Source organism: Ochlerotatus camptorhynchus, unplaced genomic scaffold (assembly GCF_037179485.1).
Source record: "Ochlerotatus camptorhynchus isolate MF236.1 unplaced genomic scaffold, CSIRO-AGI_Acam_v1.1 ptg000124l, whole genome shotgun sequence".
In the NCBI taxonomy this organism is placed as follows: Eukaryota; Metazoa; Arthropoda; class Insecta; order Diptera; family Culicidae; genus Ochlerotatus; species Ochlerotatus camptorhynchus.
This window is the reverse complement of record NW_027040614.1, coordinates 3,104,941-3,128,212: the sequence shown is the minus strand read 5'-3', so window position 1 is coordinate 3,128,212 and position 23,272 is coordinate 3,104,941. Positions and strand designations below refer to the sequence as shown.

Below are 23,272 nucleotides of genomic sequence, written 5' to 3'. Positions count from 1 at the left end.
ACATCGTCTTCTTGCTGCATCACAGCGTACTTGACGTCTCGAGCAATCGTAAGCTTTCGAGCCACCGGGTCCCACACGCGGTAGCCGTTCGGAGCGTACCCAACCATGACCATCTCCTTGCTCTTCGCATCCAACTTACGCCTTTGCTGCTTCGGAATCCACACGAAACTCTTGTAGCCAAACACACGAAGTTTGTCCAGATCCGGTCTGATACCGAACCACATCTCAGTCGGGGTAACACCAGAGGGTAACGCACTTTTTGGGCTTCGGTTCATCAAGTAAACGCAGGCGAGGGCTGCTTCTGACCACAGCTGCTTCGGCACATTGGATTGGATGAGCACGGAACGGACTTTTTCAACCAAGGTTCGGTTGAACCTCTCCGCTTCACCATTCTGCTGGGGCGTGTACGCAACCGTTGTCTCTAGTAGAACTGCATCTGATTTGTGGAACAGTACTCTCGTACCTGGTCCACCGTCATTCTTGAAATGGACTTTCCCAGCATAGCCGTGACCTTTGCTTCGAATTCCTGAAATTTCTCGAATACCTTTGATTTGCGCTTCAGCAAATATATCATCGAGAAATGAGTATGGTCATTGATGAAACTGACTATGTAACAAGAACCATCCCATGCCGACGGATCGATCGGTCCGCAAACATCAGAATGAATCCGCTCCAGCGGCCGGCTGGCCCTAGCTCGCGTTTTGTTGAACGGTTCTTGGCAATGCTTGGCTTGCACGCAGGCATCGCAGAAATCAATTTTGGTTGTTTTTTCAGTCATACCTTTCAGCATTCCTTTCCGGGCCATGGTCTTCAATCCGCGTTGGCCGATATGCCCCAGTCGACAATGCCACAGGTTTCCAATCGATACTTCGCAGTGATTCGCTTCAACTTCCTCCAACGACAGCTCAAGCTCGTACATGCTGCCTCGAAGGTGTCCAGTGGCCAGTAACTTACCACTTTTCTTCAGAACTGCTACATTTCCAGAGAACAAGACATCGATCTCAGCATTGGCCATCTTCCTTACGGATATCAGGTTTTCACGTAGTTCTGGAACGTAGAGCACATTCTTCAGATTGAAATTTCGCCAATCTGTTCAGCAAGCATAGCTTCTCCTTCCTTGGCGACCTTGATCTCCACGCGACTGGTCATCTTCTTCAGAGCAGCAAAAATGAACTTGTCGCCAACCAGGTGGTCACTGCACCCGGAATCAAGCTTGAAAAGGATTCGTCCAGGCCGCTTTTCCGCAATGTTTGCATCGGCCATGAAACTGATGGCATCCTTCTTCGCTGAATTGGCTTCACGCTGGCGACAATCCGTTTTCATGTGGCCGCGACGCCCGCATTTGTGGCACTTACCGAGGAATTTCTGGGACTTCTTTTGGGATCTTGAGTCACCTGAGAACGCTGCCAACTTGTCTTCAACTGAATCGCCCTGCCGGTCGGATCGCTTCCTTTCTTCAGCCAATAGACGCTGCTTGACGAGGTCCAAATTCAGGTCTTCTTCCGCGACGTTCTCCAGGGCCGTGACTAGGGGATCGAAAGAGTCTGGAAGCGTCAAGAAAAGCTGCGACACCAGATCACTTTCCGCCAGAGTTGCTCCGGTTTCTCACGAGCCCGTCGAATTCAAGTCCCCTTCCTTCATCCGCAAACGAGCCAACTGACAGGCAACCCACCAGCAACGCCTTGGAGATCCGGTCCGTTTCTTCAAACTTCTTCTTTGCAGCTTGATCCGTTGGAGCCACCTCGGTCAGCACATCCGCGACGCCTTTGGCTTCCAGGAACAGGCGCACTCGATAACTCCAGTTTTGGAAGTCAGCTCCGCTTCCACGCAGCAACGGGATGTTGCACGAAACGTCCTTCGCGGTGGTGCCCATAACCTCTTGAAGCGACAAACGGGAGACTCCAAAAGTTTAACAGGAAAAACGGAGAAAAGTTTATTTAAACGTCTGTACTACACGAAGTGCGATTGTGGAATGAACAGTTATTAATTTCCACAAACAGGTAACGGGTCGTTGCCAGGAAGGGCTTCCCAACAACGTACAGGGGAAAGCGACGGCTGATTGTCTACTACGCAAATTAGGCGTGAGTCAAAATGGCAGAATTCTTGCGTAACATTTGAAAGGGGCCTGTCCTCATCGATTTTCTCTTTGGTTTCCCACGGCAATATAATCGAATTTCTCGCTAAGCTCGCAGCACAGTTCGACAGAAGATGATGTTAGTTTGCGCCTGAAACCATACACTGAATGGAAAATTCATTTACAGTCGGGTTATTCACGAAAGAGAAAATCGATCAACAATGATAGGCCCTTTTCTCGTGTTGCGCGAGAATTCCGGCACAAACTTGGTTCATTGCCCCTAGTGAACAATTCTATACCGAGCTAGAAAAAGGGCCTATCTGCTTTGATCGATTCTCTTTTGATAACCACGGCTGTGCAAACAGTTTTCGTGCTATTTTAACCACATAGGAGGTTCTTATCTAGCGTCCAAAACGTCAAATACAACAGGGAAACGTTTTGCTTATGAGTTATCAACGAAAGAGAAAGTCGATGAAGAGAATCAATCAAAGCAGATTGGGCCTTTTTCCAGCTATGTAAAGAATTATAAGAAAATTTAATGGAGTTTGAGTAGAACTGCTCATTAGTACAAATAACCTCTAAATTTTTCAAAAAAAAAAAACCGCTCCTCGGCGACATACTACTTAGCTATACGATTATTTTCCGGCCATGTAAGAACTGCGTACCGCGTCAAGAATCTCACCAGTGGTCTATTGATGTGGTTTTTCTTCATCATTACAACTTGCCTCTCTATATCTCTGTAGCGGTGAGACGACTTATCAAAGACGCCGCCGCCGCCGCGACGTCGCATCAACCGGCACTCTGGTTTTGGGAATAGGTACCTACATATCTAAAAATAGCTCCCATCTGGCCTTACGGTGCGCGTATTCCTACCCTACTTAATACCATCACCGACCAAGCCAGTGGCGAGGGCCACTCCAATGAAAATCAGCGGGATTTCCTTTTCACCTTCTCTTTCGCTGACATGTGTATTGGCATTATCACACACTCCGAAATAGTTTTCCCAGCATCAATCTCCTTCCGAATGTGTGTTATTCAAAGCGACACAATAATGGACGTGATGGCATTCGAAAATGTGACGCTTCAACGATCTCCAGCAGAATGCCAATGTTAGGCGGCCTGACCCAAAAACATTCTCTTCTAATCCGCGACCACATGACGACATAACTAATGTTTGCTCGTTTCTCTATCTTTTCAGATAATTTTCTCTGACTGTGCAGCAGTTCATCATCATCATCATCATCACCATCATCAGCGTGTCGCAGTTTCATCACCCTTATCGCAATGCAATCAACAGCAGCAACAGTCTCCGACGACGATCTAAAGTACCCGAGCAGTGCCAGTGCCCTCTCGCCGCCGGATTCGTCTCTGGACGATTTGGAAGCAGAGTACGAAGACCTGGTGGACGGGATGGATTCCGCCGAGGCGGCAGGCGTGGTTAAGAAGCCACACTTTTTGGACTATGACAATAAACCGCCGGCTGGCTTGGAGGATCAGGTCGTGTTCGTCGGTCAGCCGAGGCGGGTGGCGAATGGACGGATGGATGAAAGAAAGGAGGATCCTATTTCGCAGAGTGTAGTGGAGGAAGGCAGCGGAGGGATAGAATTGAAGGAAATTGGCGGAAGAGGTACTTGGCCGGCGGCCACTGGATCCGGTCAGAGCGGTGCAAAGTACGCTGGAAGACAGAACCATTCGATGTACAACGATGTGTCGGAGATTTGTCCAAAGATGGAATGCGTTTACTCGCTTCTGTCGATGCTGGGATCGACCAATTCCTTGGAAATGTCCACTAAATTCATGGAGCTTTCCAGAAACAGAGAAACGTGCAGTGCATTGCGTCGTTCCGGGTGCATCCCGCTGCTGGTGCAGATAATCCACAATGACCCGAATGAGACGGCTCGGAAGAATGCCAGACAGGCACTGAACAATGTGATTTGTTGCCACCCGGATGATAAAGCCGGACGAAGGGAAGTACGGGTTCTGAAGTTGATTGAGCAGCTTATAGAGTACTCGGATCTGCTACGGGACTATACGGAGGAAAGTCCTCCGGAGGTACGAGACATCATAGAAGACCCGGAAAAGCACCCAATTCAATCGATCACCACCTTGATGAAGATCAGTTTCGATGAAGAACATCGACACGCCATGTGCCAGCTGGGAGCCCTACAGACCATCTCCACCCTAATCCAGCTGGACCACGCAGTCCACGGCGCTAATCCAAGTGCCCCCAAGTGCATCACAATGCGTCGCTACGCCGGAATGATTCTCACCAATCTAACCTTCGGCGATGGCAACAACAAATCGCTGCTCTGCTCGAACAAGAACTTCATGCGAGCGCTGGTAGCCCAGATTCAATCGAACAGTGACGAGCTGGTTCAGGTTACGGCTTCTGTTTTGCGGAATCTCTCCTGGCGAGCGGACAGTGTCATCAAGCAGACCCTCAGCGAGATTGGGACGGTCAAAATCCTGACCCGAGCGGCCATGGTTTGCACTATCGAGAATACCCTGAAAGCGATCCTGTCCGCGCTGTGGAATCTCTCCAATCACTGTCCCCCGAACAGATCCGAGTTCTGCGAAGTGGAAGGCGCACTCGAGTTTCTCATCGACATGCTGACGTACGAAGCCCCCAGTAAGACGATGAGCGTGATCGAAAATGCCGGAGGCATCCTCCGGAACATCTCATCACACATTGCCCTCCGGGAGGACTACCGGCGCATCCTACGGAAGAAGAACTGCCTGAAAATCCTGCTGGAACAGCTGAAGAGTCCCAGTCTGACCGTCGTTAGCAACGCTTGTGGAACGCTGGGAAACCTTTCCGGGGACAATTACGAAGACCAGAAGTTCCTCCGGGAGAACGGTGCCATTCCGATGTTGAGGTCGTTGATCTACAGCAAACACAAGATGATTTCGAATGGAAGTAGCATGGCGTTGAAGAATTTGCTGAAGCCACCGGCGTCTTCGATGATGGCCGGCGGTGGTTCACCGGCTTCGATTGCTATCGCTAGACCCAGCGGAGTGGAAAGCAGGGAGCTACCGAGCTTGAACGTCCGCAAGAAGAAGGCACTGGAGCAGGAACTGGAGGAGAAGTTCCTCCCGAAAGGCTTGAGGGAAGAGAAGGACATCTGCACCAGTCGAATATCGCCGGAGGAAGAGCAAGAAGCTGAAGACGAGGAGGAAGTCAGTCACGCCGACGTTCACATCCGACTGGTGCCAGAGCACCAAAACCAAGAGGAAGAGACGGAGAAACCAGTCAACTATAGTCTGAAAGAAGAGGAAGCCTATCAGGACTACCAAGAAACCGATATCGATCAGATAACGGACTACTCGTTGCGCTACGCCGAGAACCAATCGGAGGAGTCGGACGAGGAGAAGGCGGAAAACTACCGTCGATCGAATCCGCCCGGAAGCGGGATCTGCGAGATGGCCGAGGATACGGTCAAGTGCTACTACACGGAAGGAACGCCGCAGATCATCTCAAGCGCGACGTCGATGAGTGACCTGCGGGTGCAGCTGGTCGGTGGAGGCAGTGGTCAGGCTTCGGTGGCATCGCCGAAGAGTGCCGTCACCAAGTCGGATCCGATTCCGATTCGTGGTGGAGGTGTCGGAAGCGGCGGCAGTGGTGGTGGAGGTGGTGGAGGCGGTGGCGACGGTGGCGGCGGCAGTGGTAGTGGTGCGGGAAGCCGAGGCAGCGGTGGCGGTCGATCGGTTTCGAAGGTGCTTGGCGATACGGGATGCAACACACCGGACAAGCCGTTCAACTACTGCGAGGAAGGAACGCCGGACTTTAGCCGGGATGCGTCGCTGAATGTGATGGATCTGAACGTTGAGAGGGTGAGTTTTTGGTGGCTGTCTCTTTGAAATTTCTTTATGGGCATTCTCATAGCATCCGCTTTAAGAATTATTTTAGAGAATTTTTGAAAAAATCTTCAGGAAATTCTGGTGAAATTTTTAGCAGAAATTCTTTTAAAATTCCTCCTAGAAATTCTAGCAGAATTCCTCGAAATTAATTGAAATTGTCTTGCACAGTTCCTAAAAAGTCGCCTATAAATTTGTGAAGAATTCATCTTTAATATGCTTCAGAATTCTTTTAGATTTTGCATAGGAATTCTTGAACAATTCATGTAGAATTTCTACTAGGATCCGATTCCCAACAACTTCTTCTAGAATTCTCCTAGAAATTCTTGCAAAATTTATTCGTCATTTTTTGAAGAATCATTCCTAGTCAATCTTGCAGAATTCTTGTAAGGCTCTTTTGAATTTTTTACAGAATTGCTCTCGAGAATTCTTACAAAAATCTTTTGAACACTCCATGTAGGGAACCAAATCCAGGATTAAATTGATTTACTTTTTTCAGAATTCCTAAAAAAGACAATCTATACATTCTTGAAAAATTCATCTTCAAAATGTGTTTGAATTCCTCGTACATTTTGTTTAAAACTTCTTTACAGGAATACTTGATCACTGCATGTCGGTATTTTATGTAGAATATCTACTCGGAATTCTTGTAGAATTTTCCCAACATAATTCTTCTAGAATTCTTTTAAAAAATCTTGCAGAATTTCTTCTAGAAATTTTTGCAGATTCACTCATAGGAAAACTTGCAAAATTCTAGTAAAGTTCCTTAAGTTTTTTACAGAATTTCTCTCGGGAATTCTTACAAAAATCTTTTGAAACTCATTGCAGAATTTAACCTAATAATTATTTTAGAACCCCTTTTTTGAAAATTCTTGCAGAATTCTTGTACAACTTCTTTTGACAATTATAAAAAAAAATCTTCTCGCGATCTATTTTTGTAGAATTCTTCTCAAAATTCTTGTAGAATTCTTCGTAGATTTCTTCCTGGAAATTTTTGTAAAATCCTCCTTGAAATACTAGTAGTATTTTTCGGAAGAATTTTTGGAGTATTCCTCCTGAAAATTCTTGCAGAAGTCTTTGAAATTATTTTAGAATTTCTCTTTGGAAATCTTGAAGAATTCCTAAAAAAAGCCAAATTTATAAATTTTTGAAGAATTTATCTTTAAAATGTCTCCAGACTCTTAGAAAATCTTGCAGAATTCTTGTATGGTTTCCTATTTTTTTTAAAAGAATTCCTCTCGGGAATTCTTACAAAATTCTTTAGAAAACTTCTTGAAGAATTTATCCTAAGAATCATTTTCGATCCCCTCTTAGAAATTATTGCAGAATTTTTGTCAAATGTATCTCATCATAATTCTTGTAGAATTTCCCTTGACAGTTATTAAGAAATGCTTCGCCTGAATTCTTGTAGAATTCTTCTCGGGAATTCTTGTAGAATTTTTCTCGGGAATTCTTGTAGAATTCCTCCTTGATTTGTTTGTAAAACTCCTGGAAAGTTCCTTCAATAAATTCTTGTAGATCTTTTCTTAATTCATTCTTGTAGAGCTCATCTTGATTTTTTTGTAGAATTCCTCTTAGGATTTTTTGCAGAATTTTTGTAGAATTCATATCAGCAATTTTCGTACAATTCTTCTAAAAACTTTTTGCCAAATTCCTGTAAATTTCCTCTTGAAATATTTGCAGATTCACTCCTAGAAAATTCTTTTAAAGACACCTTGTAGAATTCATCCTAAAAACTTTTAGATCCCCTCTTAGAAATTATTACTTGATTCTTGTCAAATGTACCTCTTCATAATTCTTGTAGAATTTCTCTTGACAATTATTTAGAATTGGTTCGCATGAATTCTTGTTGAATTATTCTCGGGAATTCTTGTAGAATTATACCCGGGAATTCTTGTAGAATTATACCCGGGAATTCTTGTAAAATTCTTCCTTGATTTGTTTGTAAAACTCCTGTAAAGTTCTTTCAATAAATTCTTGTAGATCTTTTCTTAAGGCATTCTTGTAGAGTTCATCTTGATTTTTTAGACTTCCTCCTTGCAGAATTCTTGTAGAATTCGTATCAGCAATTTTCGTTCAATTCTTCTAAAACTTGAGGCCAAATTCCTGTGAATTTCTTCTTGTTTGATTTGCAGAATCACTGCTAGAAAATATTGCAGCAATCGTTTAAATACCCCTTGTAGAATTCATCCTAAGAATTCTTTAAAATCCCTCTTAGAAATTCTTACAGGATTCTTATTATTATTATTTATCTTTATTAGGGAGGCTTTCAGCCTTGGGCTTACAGGATTCTTGTCAAATGTACCTTTTAATAATTCTTGTAGAATTTCCCTTAACAATTATTAAGAAATGCTTCGCCTGAATTCTTCTCGGAGATTCTTGTAGAGTTCTTTTTTGATTTGTTTGTAAAATCCCTGTAAAGTTCCTATAAGAAATTTTTGTAGATCTTTTCTTAAGGCATTCTTGTAGAGTTCGTCTTGATTTTTTTGTAGAATTCATATCAGCAATTTCCGTACAATTCTTCAACAAAATCCTGTAAATTAACTCTTGGGAATTCTTGTAGAATTCATTTTCAATGTTTTGTAGTATTTATCTTAAAAATTCTTGTAGATTTCGTCTCCGGAACTCTTGAAATCTTCCTCTTTCAAATTCTTGCAGTATTTTTTTAAGTTTTCTCTTCATAATTCTTGTAGAATGTATCCTATAATATAACTCATAGTTGCATAATTCCTCTTAAGATTTGTTGTAGATATTCTGATGATGATGATGTCCCTCTCCGCATTGCGTAGACTCGGTCATACAGCTGGTTATGTAGTTTATTAATAGGCCCTTAAAGATTCTCATAGAATCGCTTTCAGAAATGTATGTATATTTCTTATAAGGAATTCTTTTAGAATCCTTTTTATTGATGGCAGCACTGCGCCATTCAGCATCGCGCGTTCTTTCAATCAGTGTGAAAGCAACTGAACAACCATTCATTAGGTACTGCAGCGTGACGTCATAAATGAACTCAGTGTTAATCGGCTGAACCTTTTTGACAGTTCAGTGGTACTGTTTACAAGCACTTAGTCGTTTTTTTTCGAAAAAAAATTTCTTAATTTTTTGAATTTTAACTTGAAAATTGTCGAGGAACAGCGCGTTGCAAGGATGTTGCTCGTGAACATTACAGAAATGCTGTTAACATCTCACTGCAGTCTGAAAAATTATCGAGAAAATCCACCCAAGAAACAATCGACTAAGTCCACGTAAACAGTACCACTGAACTGTCATCAGATTGAGGTTAACCCCGACGGTGCAAAACCTAATTGCCGTGCAAGCGGATGAATAAAAACCTCACTTGAGTTTGTTGTCTTGACCAGTATAAACGTGTTTTATTTACTCTGCTACTTCACGGCTAACACTTATCAATTCTTGCAGAATTCCTGCAAAATTCATCAAGGGAGTTTTTGTACACTTCTTCTTTGAAGCATTGATATTTTTGTGGAATTTCTCCTATGATTTTTTCCCTTGAATTCATTCTAAAAATTCTTGTGAAATTTTTCCTAAATTTTATGGTAATTCTTCTTAGGATTTTCAATGAATTTCTCAACTATTCTTGTAGAATATCTTTTTAGAATTATTTAAAATTCATTGTAGGAATTCTTGTAGAATTCCTTCTAGGAATGGTTATATAATTTCTCTTAGAACTCCTCTGATCCTGAGGTATCCATGTAGAATGCTGCTTAATTTTTTGTTGACACTCGTGTAGAAATCTTCTTTGGGAATTCTTGTAGAATTTGTCTCAGAAAATTCGTATAAAATTCCTGCAAAAATTTTTTGGATTTTTTACATAATTCAATTTAAGTAATTCTTGCAGAATTTCACTTCTAAATCTCGTTGTGGAATTTTGCTAAAAGGTTGTCGTAGACTTCCTTTTAAGAATCTTTGTAGGATTTCTTCTTGGATTTATTGTAGAATAAATTTTAGAAATCCTTGTTGAATTTATTCTTGGATTTCTTGTAGAATCCTTCTTAAAAATTCTTGTAGAATTTCTCATTGGATTTCTTGTATAATCTTTCTAGAATTTCTGTTTTAGATTTCCTGTAAAATCCCCTTTAGGAATTCTTGCAGAAATACCGTTAATTTTTTTTTTGAAATTCTTTGAACAATCCATCTTAGGATTTCTTGCAGAAATCGTGTAAATTTCATGATAGAAATTCTCGTAGAATTCCTCTTCGAATTTCGGGTGGACTTGGTATCAGAAATTCCTGTAGAATTTATTCTGAAATTTTGCAAAACTGTTCTAAGGAATTCTTGCGAAATTCTTCGTAGAAATTTTGTTCAGAATTCTTGTTAAATTTTTCTTAGAATTTCCTTTAGAATTCCTCCTAATGAATTCTCTTGCACCCTTCCTCTTAAAAATCCATCCTCCTCGTAATTCTTGCAGAATGCCATTCCATTTCAAAACAATGACCAAAACGACTAACCTTTCTCTCATTCTCCCTCCCTCTCCCACCGGCAGGACTCCAAACTCTCCGGCAAGCACGCCCCGGAGGCGGAACCCTCGGACCAACCGGTGACTCCGGCCACCCCGGGCGGCACCCACGCCAGCAAGCAGGTATCGTTCCTGAACACGGCCGAGGAAACGCCGCTGATGTTCTCCCGCACCAGCTCGATGGGATCGCTCTCGAGTGCCGAGCCCATCTGTACGGCCGACGACAAGAGTTCCATCATCAGCGAGTTCAGTCGGTTCGCGTCCGGTGTCATCTCCCCGTCCGAACTGCCCGACTCGCCGACCCAGAGTATGCCACATTCGCCGCGACGAACGGGAATGATGGCCAAGGCGGCCGGAGTGGGGGCGGAGAAGAAGGACCACGCGGTTGGACCTCCGGTGCAACCGAAGAGTGCATTCGAGGACACGGTCAGCAAGTTCGATGTGGAGAATACACCGGCTGTGTTCTCCTGTGCGACCAGTTTGAGTAATCTCAGTATCGACGATAAGGAGGACGAGGAATCGAAGTTGGTGGTGGCTGGAGGGTCAGCGAAAGTGGGGCCACCGGTTCTACCGATACCGGAAGCCAGTGCTTCCGAGGATGGAGAGTCGGATCGCGACGATGACTTTCTGCTAGAGTCGTGTATCAATATGGGCATGAATGTGATGGCTAGAAGCGCAGAGGATAAGAAAAAGAAGATAGAGGAAGAGATTGTGGTTCCACCGCCGCAGGAGCAGGAAGACCTGCTGCAGCGATACTGTACAGAGGATACGCCAGCGAGGCTGTCCGAAGTGAACAGCAACTGTAATTTGAGTGTTTTGTCGATGGATTCCCGGAATGGGCATGAGTCGGATGAGAGTTCCACGGTTTCGGCGGAGCAGAATGACCGGCTAGTAGAGGAGTGCATCCGGAGTGGAATGCCAAAGCCGAAGAATGTGGATGCGATGGGATTCATGAGAAAGGTCAACGGTATGCCGCTAATGGGAGTTCAGAAGGAGAATCCCATGAACATGATGCGCAACCCAACCCACTTGGGGCCTCTATATGCTAACGATGAGGTTAACAATTTCTACGTGGAGGACAGTCCTTGTGCCCATTCGACGATTTCGGCACTGTCGGATTTGACAGTGGCTTCCGAGGCGCCGAATGGAGTGAAGAATGTCTACAAGATTTCTTCGTTGAAGGGGAAGCAACCCCATTCTCAGGAACAGGGAACCCCTTTCGCACAGGCTCATGCGGCCAATGGATCCCTGAGTTCCCTATCGGTGGAATCGGATAACGATGACCACCTGTTGGATGAAGCGATCGCCGCCGGAATCGGTTCCAACAGAGCCAAAACTAGTCAATCAACGTTCCGAGCTGTGGAGAATCCACTTCCACCGGTGAATCGAATGACTGTAGCCGCAGCGGATGCCAATGATTCCTTGGATTCTATCGATTCGGTGGATTCAAACGATCCACAGAGTAATTCTCTTCTGGATCAGTGCATCGAAAACGGTATGAAGAAGCTGACGGAGAAGCACGCTGAGCCAGGATTTGAGCTTCGGGCCGGAATGAACTACGGTCAGTCGGGACCGCGTCCTCCAGCGGCGGCACCGGACGAGAGCATTCCGGACTCGGAGCGGGACTACGAACTGTTGATGGAATGCATCCAGAATGGCATGCCAAAGGCAAAGAACAGTCAGCTGGTGATGGATCTCACGCGGAATCTACAGCGTTTGGCCATTTCCGGTGCTGCTGCGTCCTCCAGCAACAACCAGTCGTCGAATCCAAAAAACGTGGACACTACGCCTGTGGTTACGAAGGATGTCGGTGCCACCAACGTAATGTCAGCAGGCGTAGTAGCAGCAGTAGAAACAACCACGGCCAGCGGAAGCAGCAACATCAGCGTCACCGGTATCATCAACAACAACAGCATCAGCAACAGCAGCACCAGCACCTCCATCATCACCCATCAGTCATCCATCATTACCCGTACCACACCAGTCACCAGCAGTTCCATCCCCACCATCACCACAAGAAGCGCGGAACTACCGGTTCCACAACCACAGCAACAACGGCGGCAATCGCAACCGGAAACGCAGGAGCACCAGCAGGAGCAGTCATCACGGCAGCGTCGTCAGCCCCTGCTAGCTTCTTCCATCACCACCAGCAGCAGCAGCACGATGGGTCAGAGTGGATTTGAGAGTTTGATGGAGCGGTCGAACGAGTTCCCGGCTTCCTCCGCCCTGGTGGGTCTCATGAGCTCGTCGTCCGTTGGTTGCAACAGTGAGATGCAGATGTCCAACGAATTCATGGTGGAATTTGCTCCGACCAACAACAAGCACAAGGATCCGGATTTGATGCTTAAATCGGTCGAGCGGCTCACACAGGAACTGGTTTCCACTGCGGAATATCTGAGGACGGTTTCGTCCAGCGGTGGTGACAAGGTGGAGAATAACACCTGGGATGATGACGTAACTAGTGCGAATGATGTGTCGTTTCCTAGTTTAAGTGTTCAGGCTCCGAAGATTCAGCATTTCTGCGATGATGACGACACGGCGACGATCAGCGAGGAGGTAAGTAATTCTTGACCTTAATTCTGTCAACTGTCAATATTGTAGCCTGTTTGCTATCCACCACCAGGTTGACTCTAAAGCCCTGGATGCTTTGGAGGAACAAACTCCGATGAACGAGCACCGATCGCTGCCCGGTTACGGTAGCAACGAAGACCTGTCCAAGGATGAAATTCACTTCCAGCTGGGCGGTGAAGTGAAACACCCGATGGTCGGTGGTCATTTTACACACGGTTCCGACGGTCTCTCGTTCAGTACCGTTTCGACGCTAACCAACTCGACCATCATCGCTATGGAAGCCACCAAAGTCGCCAACAATCTGCAGAACCTAGCGATCGTCGAGAGTGCAGAATTTGATCTGAGCAAGATCCATCCGCCGTTCGGATCGGACAGTATTCTGATTTCGGACTGCTCGGATTCGGAGATGACATTCCGGAACGAATCTCGTAAGATTACTCTACCAAGTGGATTGGTAGCAAAGCGAGCCCTCGGGCATACGTTCAACGATAGTTTGAACTCGTTGCACAACCTGGACAGCATCGGACCGCCTTCCATCATGGATGAACTGATGGATTCGATGATCAGTGTGGCCAGTATTACGTCGGAGATTGTAGATGTGGACAGTGGTCATGCGGGAGCTTCGGATCCATACATAAGCTCCGGAAATTCCAGCTTGACGCTAAATTCGAGTCTGGAGAATTTGATCAAGTTTTCTCCGACGATGAATGCCGGTGGGAAGAGTACTCCCATTAGTCCGAAGAAGGCCGAGCGGCGGCAGGCGATGAAGGATCGCTACAAGACGTACACCATTCCGAAGCCGGAGCCGGTGGATTTGAATCAGACTGCTGAGGATGTGGTTACGAGGGAGGCGAGAGAATCGCCAGATGTGAAGGTAGCTTTGAGTTATTTCAGGATCACTTTTCAGATAAATTAATTCAACATTCTTTCCAGACCCCAACGCCTAGCAACCCATCGACCCCGTCACCGAAGAAGTCCTCCAAAGAACGTCGCCAGGAGAACAAATCCCGATATGAAACGCAGGTCATCTCCACCAGTATCCTACCATTTGCTGATCGATTCGCCAACGGAGACCCGGATTCTCCCCGAACTCCGAGGGCCACAATCATTGCGAAACCGGTGGCCTTCTCTCCCCTCGTTTTGCACTCCCCTGCGCCAATGTCCTTGGAACGGGTTCTGTCTCCGGAACCGGTGGAAACCGGAGCAGATGATGATGATGATCCTGTGACCTATACCATCCAGGAAGCTCAACGAAGGAAATCTCTGGAGCAGAAGCTTCCGAATATCCCAGCACATGAAGCACCCACTCAGCTCAAAACTCCCCTCTCCAGCCCTAGCAAGGTGCCAACTCCAATCAAGACTGTTGTCAGCAAGATCAGTACCACTCCGGCATCTGCTCCCGAAGTGGTGAAAACCGTTCGCGGTACGAAGAAACCTCCTTACGTGTCGCCCTATCGTAAGTCGGTAAGCTCCGCACCGGCAGTCATTACTCGAACTCCGGCTGGTGCCAAGAAAGAACTGCAAGTTGTTCCAAAGCTACGAACTCAAAGTTCCCTAGTGGAAGCTTCAAAGACACGGCCACAGCCTCTCAAGGCTCGATCCAGTATTGGCATGAAGCGGAACTCGTTGGAGATGAATGGAAATGGTTCGGTTCGAAGCAGTAGTAGCAGCAGCAGTTCGGACGTTCCCAAGCTTCACAGCAGACAGCCGTCTTGTGGAGCAATTGGGGGTTCCAGGGCTAAGGTAAGATGAAGCGTTGTGTTTTGTCGTCACACATATTTCTGATTCTAACGCTGAAACTCTCGCAATCAGGTCCCAGTGGCTCCGCCATCGCCACCGCCCCCTCTCATCCGCCAGGGAACGTTCACTAAGGATGAACCAACGAACCCGGAAGTTCCGGTCGTAACGTCCGCTCCGTCTACCCCGGCGAAAACCCTTCGCAAATCGGGCTCCATGATCCCGAGCTCGGCTTCCTCCTCCCGACTGACCACCATCGCCAAGTCGCGCATCGTTCTTCACAAGAGCATTAGTATGGATGCCAGCAAGACCACTCCCAGCACCCCGACGGCGGTTGCTCCATCCGGCGAGAGCACACCCCTCAGCAGCCGGTATCGACTGACTTCGGCACGGACCTCGCTGATCGACTATAAGAAACCATCGACCGGTATCAGCCGGTTGAGCACTCCGATCAGTTCAAACTCTTCCAGCGAACAGTCGGTGGTGGTGACCACTCCGACCAGTCCGGGATCGATGATTCCGATGCGCCGGAAGAGTGGCATAGCGTTGCCCAAGAGGACCAACCTGACGATGAAGTCGAATCCGGATGTGCTGAAGGGCAAGCTGGACGGAGTGCGGAATGCGTTTGTGAGAACGGCCGCTTCCGCGGTGAAAACCGGAACGCGGTGAATCCGCTAGGGGTGGTTGACTGACATTAGTTGGGAGCGACGGCACTGTTAACTTTTCGGGAGAAGAGGAGTTGCTTCCTGTTTGCCGCGGTGATTTTTTGAGGTGAGTGTAAGGTTAATATTTATTAAACTATCCGTCGCAAACCAAAGAGTATCTTGAACGCGCAGCTGTCGATTGAGACTGGATATTTCTAACATAGTTTCCAAAATGTTTGAAGTGTGATCTTCAGAGTTGCCTCCAAATCCTTTGGATAATTGTCTCAATAATTTATGAAAAATCGTCTTTGAAATTCTGGGAGTGTAACCTAAAGTCCATGTAGAATCGCCGGGTGAATTCTTGATTAAATTTTTTGACAAAAGGTCAAATGGACGAAAGGTCGAATGGACAAAAGGTCGAATGGACAGAAGGTCGAATGGACAAAAGGTCTTATGGACAAAAGGTCGAAACGAACTTAAAGGAACATAAGATCGAATGGACAAAAGGTCGAATATAACATAGAGAGACAAAAGGTCGAACAGAAAGTCGAAATAGACAAAAGGTGCGAAATGGATCAAAATTCGAAGTGAACATAAGTTCAAAACCCAACATCGACATTGACAAAATATTGTTAAAAGGAGAACGGAAGAACTGGCATTCCTTCAAGGATTTGTTCGTGAGCACAATCCACAGCAAAACGGACCTGAAGGATTCGTTGAAGATGCAGTACTTGCTATCATATCTGGATGGCGAGGTGAAGAAAATGGTCAGTTCATTTCCCATCAATGATGACAATTCCAGAACAACATGTGAAAAGGGCATACAAGCTTTTTGTAAACAAACTTTGTAGGCCCTTTTCTCACCAACCGAGGGTCGCCCACGCAAACCAGCAATATCATCGGGAAGGGGAAAGTGTCCCCTACCCGGTGATGTTAAAGGTTTGCGTTGGTGTCATATGGGTGGCGAGAAAAGGGCATAAGAAGGTTTGTTTACAAAAAGCTTGTATGCCCTTTTCACATGTTGTTCTGGAATTATAAGGAAGCTTTGGAGACACTTGTAACGCACTACAACAAGAAGAAGTACACCGTGTTTGCCCTAGTTCTGGAGTTCATCGGCCAACCAGCAATCTCATGCACTAGTGGATTGAAGAAGATGGTGACAACATCCGACGACGTGATAGGTCAGCTTAAGGCATTCGGGAACGAAATCGAATCGAGGGATCCATGGCTCATCCACCTACTGCTGGAGAAAGTTGACAGGGAAACAAGGTCTTTGTAGGCTCAGAAAATTATTGATGTCGACAGTCCAACCTTTGCTGGCTTTCTGGAGTTCCTGCAGAAGCATTGCGATGCACTCGAAACGTGCACCGCATTCACGAAGCGACAGAGCCAGGGAGATACCGTGAAGAAGGATAACACGAAGCCACACGTTGTGTAAAATGCTCGAAGGACCATCTGGTCTATCACTGCGGCAAGGCTGTGCTTCAACTGGTTGCGTCCTTTCCACTCGGCGAAAAAGTGTCCGTCGAAATCGGTATGCCGCTCTGCAGACTGCAAGCAACAGCATAACACTTTACTGTGCACACAGGAAGCGAAGCAACCGGAGAAGAAGCCGAATCAGGATCAATCAAACCAGGAAGCTCGTTCGGAATCAGCTCTAGCATCGGTGAATGTGAACTCGGCACAATCGCTGGGCGAGAAATGTGAAGCTACGCTGCTGCCAACAGTGGTGGCACGAGTCAAAGGGAGTGATGGCAAGCTGAACGAGGTGAGGATTCTTATTGAATGTGGTTCGCAGGTGTCGCTCATAACGGAGGCGTGCGTAAAGCATCTTGGGTTGAGGCGTAGCAACGCTACACTGGAAGTCACTGGTGTCAACGCCGAGGTTGACGGCACTACCGCCGGCAAGGTTACACTAGTGATCTCATCGCGGTTTCGAGGATGGAGTGAAACTCGTCGCTCAAGCTTACGTATTGGGAAAGCTCACGGCAACACTGCCGTGTCAGCACTTTAGCGTTTCAAACATGCCTTACCTGGGGGGCCGACTCGCAGTTCAACAAGCCGGATCAACGCACATCATCCTGGGCTCTGATGTTTTCCTTTCGTTACTAGAGCCAGGGCAGGTCAAGGATCAAAACGGCAATCCTGTAGCACAGCGTTCCGTCTTTGGATGGATGGTTGCAGGAAAGATTTCGAAGCAAGGGTGTGCTCACAACTATCATTCGGTACTCAATCTGCATCAAGAGGTTGATATCGATCGTACTGGAGGGGTCAAGCATCGCTCGCAGGAAGGTCGCTTTATGGATGCCTATGGATGATTCAAAGCTCAAACTTGGGAATTCGCTGGCCGCTGCTACCAGGCGGTTGAGAGCGATTGAAAGCTGATTTGAGAACTACAGCAGCTCAAGCAACAATACCTATCGTTTATGCAAGAGAACCAGCAATTGGCCCACATGGAAGTTGTGCCGCCAGCGGAGATCGATGTGGATTGTTCGAAATCGTATTACTTGCCCCACCATGGCGTCGTAAAGGAGGACAGCGTAACCACCATTTTCGATGCTTCTTCTGCCATCACGACTGGAACATCCCTCAATGATACTAGATGCCTCGAACATCAACGCCGAGCTGTTTGAAGTACTGCTGCGATTCCGATTGTTCTTAGTGGTATTCATCGCGCATGTCGAAAAGATGTACCGCCAGGTGTGGGTGCACCATGACGATACGGATTACCTATGCATCGTATGGTGAGAATCTCCTGACAAGCCGATTCAGCATTTTCGTCTTCGTACCGTCATCTACGGTCTTAATAACTCAGTTTTCCTAGCAATGGCAGCACTACACAAGGCAGCAGAAAAATGCGAGCAGCAGAAAAATGCGAGCAGCAGAAAAATGCGAGCAGCAGAAAAATGCGAGCAGCAGTACTCGAAAGCTGCTGAGAGAATCAAGAAGCGCCTGAAGAGACCTTCAGGCGCAGATTCAGTGGAGAAAGTGGTACGGATTATCAAGGAAATCCTCGGCAAGGCAGGGTTTACTCTTCGTAAATGGAGTTCAAACCCAACTGAAGTACTCGACTCGCTGACAGATACCATCAGCACCACAATGCCGATTTAATTACCCGACGAACGGAATATTGTGAAGGCGCTCGGAACACACTGGCTTCCAACAGATGTTTTCACATTTAAGGTGACCATGCCCACCGACGGCCCAAACACAAAACATCAGCTACTCTCGGACTCAGCGATGTTGTTTCAAACGAAAATCCTGCTGGTTGCGCTTTCCGCGGGATCTCTCCGCTGGAACTTGGTATGTTCTATGGGAAAACGAAACACACGACGTACAGTCACTGTACGTACCTTGTTATGTATGGAATTTAGTTAAATATATGAGTATTGAGGACAATCGTTTGAACGTGTGCACGAAAAAAGAAGATACGCCACTCGGGCAAACGTCACCGCTGTGGTGAAACATTACAACCCTCGCTTCCGCCAAAGTGACAAGAAAACACACTCACACGACTGTCCCGGACAGTGTCGGCAACAGCGTTGCCAGTATTCCAGATTTATCTGGATTTTCCAGATTTTCGGTCATCCGGCCAGATACACAGACAGATCACGTATATTTCCAGATTTTTAAAATATGTTCCAGATTTTCCCAGATTTTTCAAACATGTTGCTTCAAAAATATCATAGCAATTGATTTAAACTCTAATCAAAAAATAAAAACTGCTTCTTGAATTATTAAAGGCCATCAACGTTGGAAATTATTGCAAATTGTACTTGGAATTGTAATGTTTGCATGTTAATGGGTTGCAGAATTATGAAAATGGATCCATTTTCCAAAGATGATTTGCTGAAAAAATCTTCAAACTTTTTAAATAGTGAGCCTGAATGAATGATTGGAATTTTTATTTAGATTTTTTCTATATTAAAAAAAATTAAATTTAAATATGGAGGAATTTTCATATTTTCTTTTAATTTAGAGGAATCGAAAACTGTTCAGGATTGAAAACAATAAGTTGAGCCTTGGAAAATTAGCAAGGCTTTTGAATCTAGACAACAACCAGGACGTTGAAGTATGTTTGTGAGATTTTTGAGGATAATTCATAAGGAAATTTTTTAAAAGCATCTGATAATTTTTAGCATTTCTTTTAAGTAGGGGAATTTACGTATTCTCGGCAACCTAAGCAGCGATCATCAGCTCTGGTACTCTCTTCAGTCCCAATCTAATCGATTCACCCCTCGAAACATAGGAAAAACCAATAACCCCTCATTTTACCTGTCAAACTTTCATAGCGAATCAAAACAAACATTGCGTAGTACTAGAATTTCGACTAGAATGGGATACGTTAATCGTTTGCTTCAAGTAGTGAGTCAATTTAAAATCGTTAGTTTCGTATTGATTGTTGGTATTGGTTCGTTTACAATATTTTGCTGGCAGCTGTTTTAACAATTTCAGTCAAAGCATTTGTCAAAAACTGTTTTGAAACGCTTTTACAAAGCTCCAATCTTCTCTAGTGAGAGCGACTATTGTAGGCAACAGCTTTTTATTCGGCAACCTTTCTATTTGAGCTGCGTATTAAACAACTGTGCTTTCATCGGCAACTCGAAATCGGCAGCATTTTGTAGTGTGTGTGTTTCATTTCAAGAAAACTCTGCTAGATTACTTTTTCTCAGTGGTAAAAATATAATCAAATTGAAGCTGAAAGCCTACAAAATCATTTGAATGCATTCAGCGAAGTTGCCGAAAATAGTCTGTCATGCCGAAGCCATCATTTCCCTTACCTGTTACAGCAGTCTGAATTTCTTTAGAATTCTAAATTGCCCTAAAATTTCAGAGGTAAGGTAATTTTGAAAATAGTTTACAATGAAGTGTGAGGCGAATTCTTTGCGAAACCGAAGGAGAATTTCAAGTTAATTCTGAGTATAGTTCCATCCATCTTTGTAAGCTTCGTGGTCGTGCGGTGTTACCCGTCGTTCAGGCGTATTATGAGTGCCACGAAGTGAGGGTTCGTTTTCCGCTCCAGCCAGTGGAACTTTTCGCAACCTGAAAATTTCCCTTCTGGTCTACTGGGTGTGGTGTGTTGTCAGTTTTCTAGTGTTAAGTTTTCAGTCTGTGCAACCTCTGGTTGAAGACAGTGTCAGTTGTCTCTGATGGCAATTGCATGGAGATTTTGTGAAGAATGGAAATATAATTCAGAACAGAAATCAAAGAAATTTCTTATGATGAAACTTAAGGAGTATACTGATACGAATCGTGTGAATAATTTCAATGGAATTCTGTTCAATGTTTCTATGGAGATTCATTTTTATAAAAAAATTTAGAAATTTAATCGGAATTATGCCAAAAGAACCTTTGGAATTTTCTGGGAGACTTTCAATGCCATTTTGGCAAAGTATTTGAGTACTTAGCAAATACGAAAGAGGATTTCAAAACAATTCTGAACTTATCTACAAAGCAGCTCAAAGGGAATTATTGGATAAGTCTGAAAATAGTGTGACGGTCATTCTGAAGAGTGTGCCAAGGAAATTATTAAGAATATTCCAAGGGAATTTCATAGAGAAAGATGAAAACAAAATTATGCCAATTCTTGGAAATTATTGCTAGTTTGAGAGATTACAAGAGAACTCTTAGAATGTTGCTGAAAAGTTTGAAAATTATCAAGATTATTTTAGGGGAATCCAGAAAAGAAGTATGATGGAATTCTAGGATGATTCAAATGGAACTCTGAAAAAAGGATGAAGATATCCTGTAAAGAGTTCTAAGTAAATTCAGACTAACAAACAATTACATGATCTGGGATCCAGGAAATATATAAATTCCGCTTTCAGACTTTCATTTTAGTTATATAATAAAATAATTCGTAATGGTTATGTAAACTGCTGAGTTACCTGTAGTTTAGGTAAACTGTGTGTGAGTACCACGATGTAAGGCTTTGATTCCCACTTCAGCTTGGTGAATTTTACTTTAAAATAAAATTGCCTACTGCCTACTATGATGTCAAGAATTACATTGAAAGTCTGATCAACCTCAGGGTAGTATTAGATTTTTTTAGAACTATCAAAATCTTTAAGACGTATTATGGTACTGCATCAAAAAGTAAGGACTACATCGACTATTAGTTTAAAAAATCCATCCCATCAAAGTTGCTTGATTATTTGCTTCCCATTCTTTTAAAAAAAGTTACAATTTATAAAGCAATTCTAAAAATATTTTCTGCAGTATTTTACCAACAATTTAACTCAACTTTTGAAATGCTGTGTAATGGATATTTAAACTTTTTTAGCACACTGTGTCAATACTTTTCTTAACTTTTAGATGATTTAAGCAATCCTAACAAGTTATTTGTTTTATATAATTTATTTAAACATGTAATTCATAAACATTTGGGTACTTTGAATAAAATCCAGATGATCATACTGACCGATTTTTACGAGAGATCGGCACATCACTTTGATTACAATTGCATTATGTTAAAAAAAATGATTTGTTTAGCCTTCCAGATTTTTCCAGATTTCATTTTTTAACTGGTCCAGATTTTTTTGAAAATGACCTGGCAACGCTGGTCGGCAAGCTCGCCATCACACACCGGTAGAAACAAAGTCCACCAGTGCAACGAAGAGTGCTTGAGGTGCAAAATTTTGCCGGAGTGATGGAAGCACCGTAGCGAGGAATTCGACGAGTGGAAGGAAACTACACAGCAAAAAAAAATGTAATATCGATCAACGTAATTCAAGCTGATGTATGAAATAATGATGTAATAGCAAAAAGCAGATGCAATATTACATCAATGGATGTAATTTTGTTCGCAAAATCGATGTACATCGTACAATGTGATATTACTCAACCGATGGATTGACCTGGTTGCAGCAGTTTCGATGTAATATTCAACAACTTTTTTTGCTGTGTACCGAGTAACGAAAATTTTCCGCACATTCTGCGACGCCATCTTCCCACGTCGAAGAGCAGAAAGGTTCCCATGCCGCAAAAAATTGCATCCGAATATCAGTCCCCGCAAAACACCAAATTCATTAGTCGGACGAACGAGAACGAGCACGATCCGGGTGAGACGGAGGCCAAACAAAGCACATCAGCTCCCACACGCCCCGAATTGAGAGAGCCATAAGAGCCAAGCAAGAACCTTCGACACAGGAGGCTTTTGTTTTTACAGCCTCAAATTAACCGGTGGATCACAGACGGCGTGGATCAGTCAATCGCCAGGCCAGGTTTTGAAGTCGCATGGCCACTCCACAATCAGGCCACTGTCCGGCTTCCTCGAAGCAGTGACGGTTCGATGGCGTGGCTCGATCGTCTCCGGGGCAATCGCAAATTTCCATATTTTATTTATTGTTTATCAGTCAACAGGTAAAATGTTTACCCCAATGACACCTGTTCTACAGCTAAATACAAAACTAACGAATAACATAAATTAACATAAAACTTGTTTAAAACTACGCTTGTTTGTTTCTCGTGACACGTTGAAATCGTACACATAATAACACCGGTTGAGTTCGTGAAAGCCATAATTAGTTCTTGCCGGAGGGATGGTGATAAACGAGTGCGACCGAAGATTGCGACGACGTGTGTTGATGTCCAAGAAACTAAGAAGCGTAGGACTGTCAATGTTGCCTTGCAGAAGATCCCCAACAAAGCACGCTTTTGCCACGTTGCGTCTTGCTTCTAGTAATTCCAGATTTATAAGTAGACAACGGCTTTCATAACTGGGCAGGTTGAATGGATCTCTCCACCTAAGATGACGTAGAGCGAACCGGACGAATTTTCGCTGAACAGCTTCGATGCGTTGAGTTTCGTTCTGGTAATAAGGAGACCAGACGATAGACGAATACTCCAAGATAGGGCGCACAATTGAGCAGTATAAAGCTTTTAGGCAGTAAACGTCCTTGAACTTTTTTGCAAAGC

At 44.5% G+C, this 23,272-nt stretch overlaps 1 protein-coding gene across 1 annotated transcript in view; it reads left to right on the top strand.

Annotated features, from left to right (window-relative positions):
• The window catches only part of LOC135699973 (adenomatous polyposis coli homolog), a 50,699-nt gene that overhangs the window by 13,261 nt on the left and 14,166 nt on the right, over window positions 1-23,272 (top strand). The window contains exons 2-6 of the mRNA XM_065220298.1: window positions 3,273-5,905; window positions 10,431-12,959; window positions 13,027-13,848; window positions 13,908-14,717; window positions 14,787-15,482. Coding sequence (XP_065076370.1) covers window positions 3,359-5,905; window positions 10,431-12,959; window positions 13,027-13,848; window positions 13,908-14,717; window positions 14,787-15,380 — 7,302 coding nt within the window. The 5' untranslated portion in view covers window positions 3,273-3,358 and the 3' untranslated portion in view covers window positions 15,381-15,482. The remainder of the gene's footprint in view (window positions 1-3,272; window positions 5,906-10,430; window positions 12,960-13,026; window positions 13,849-13,907; window positions 14,718-14,786; window positions 15,483-23,272) is intronic.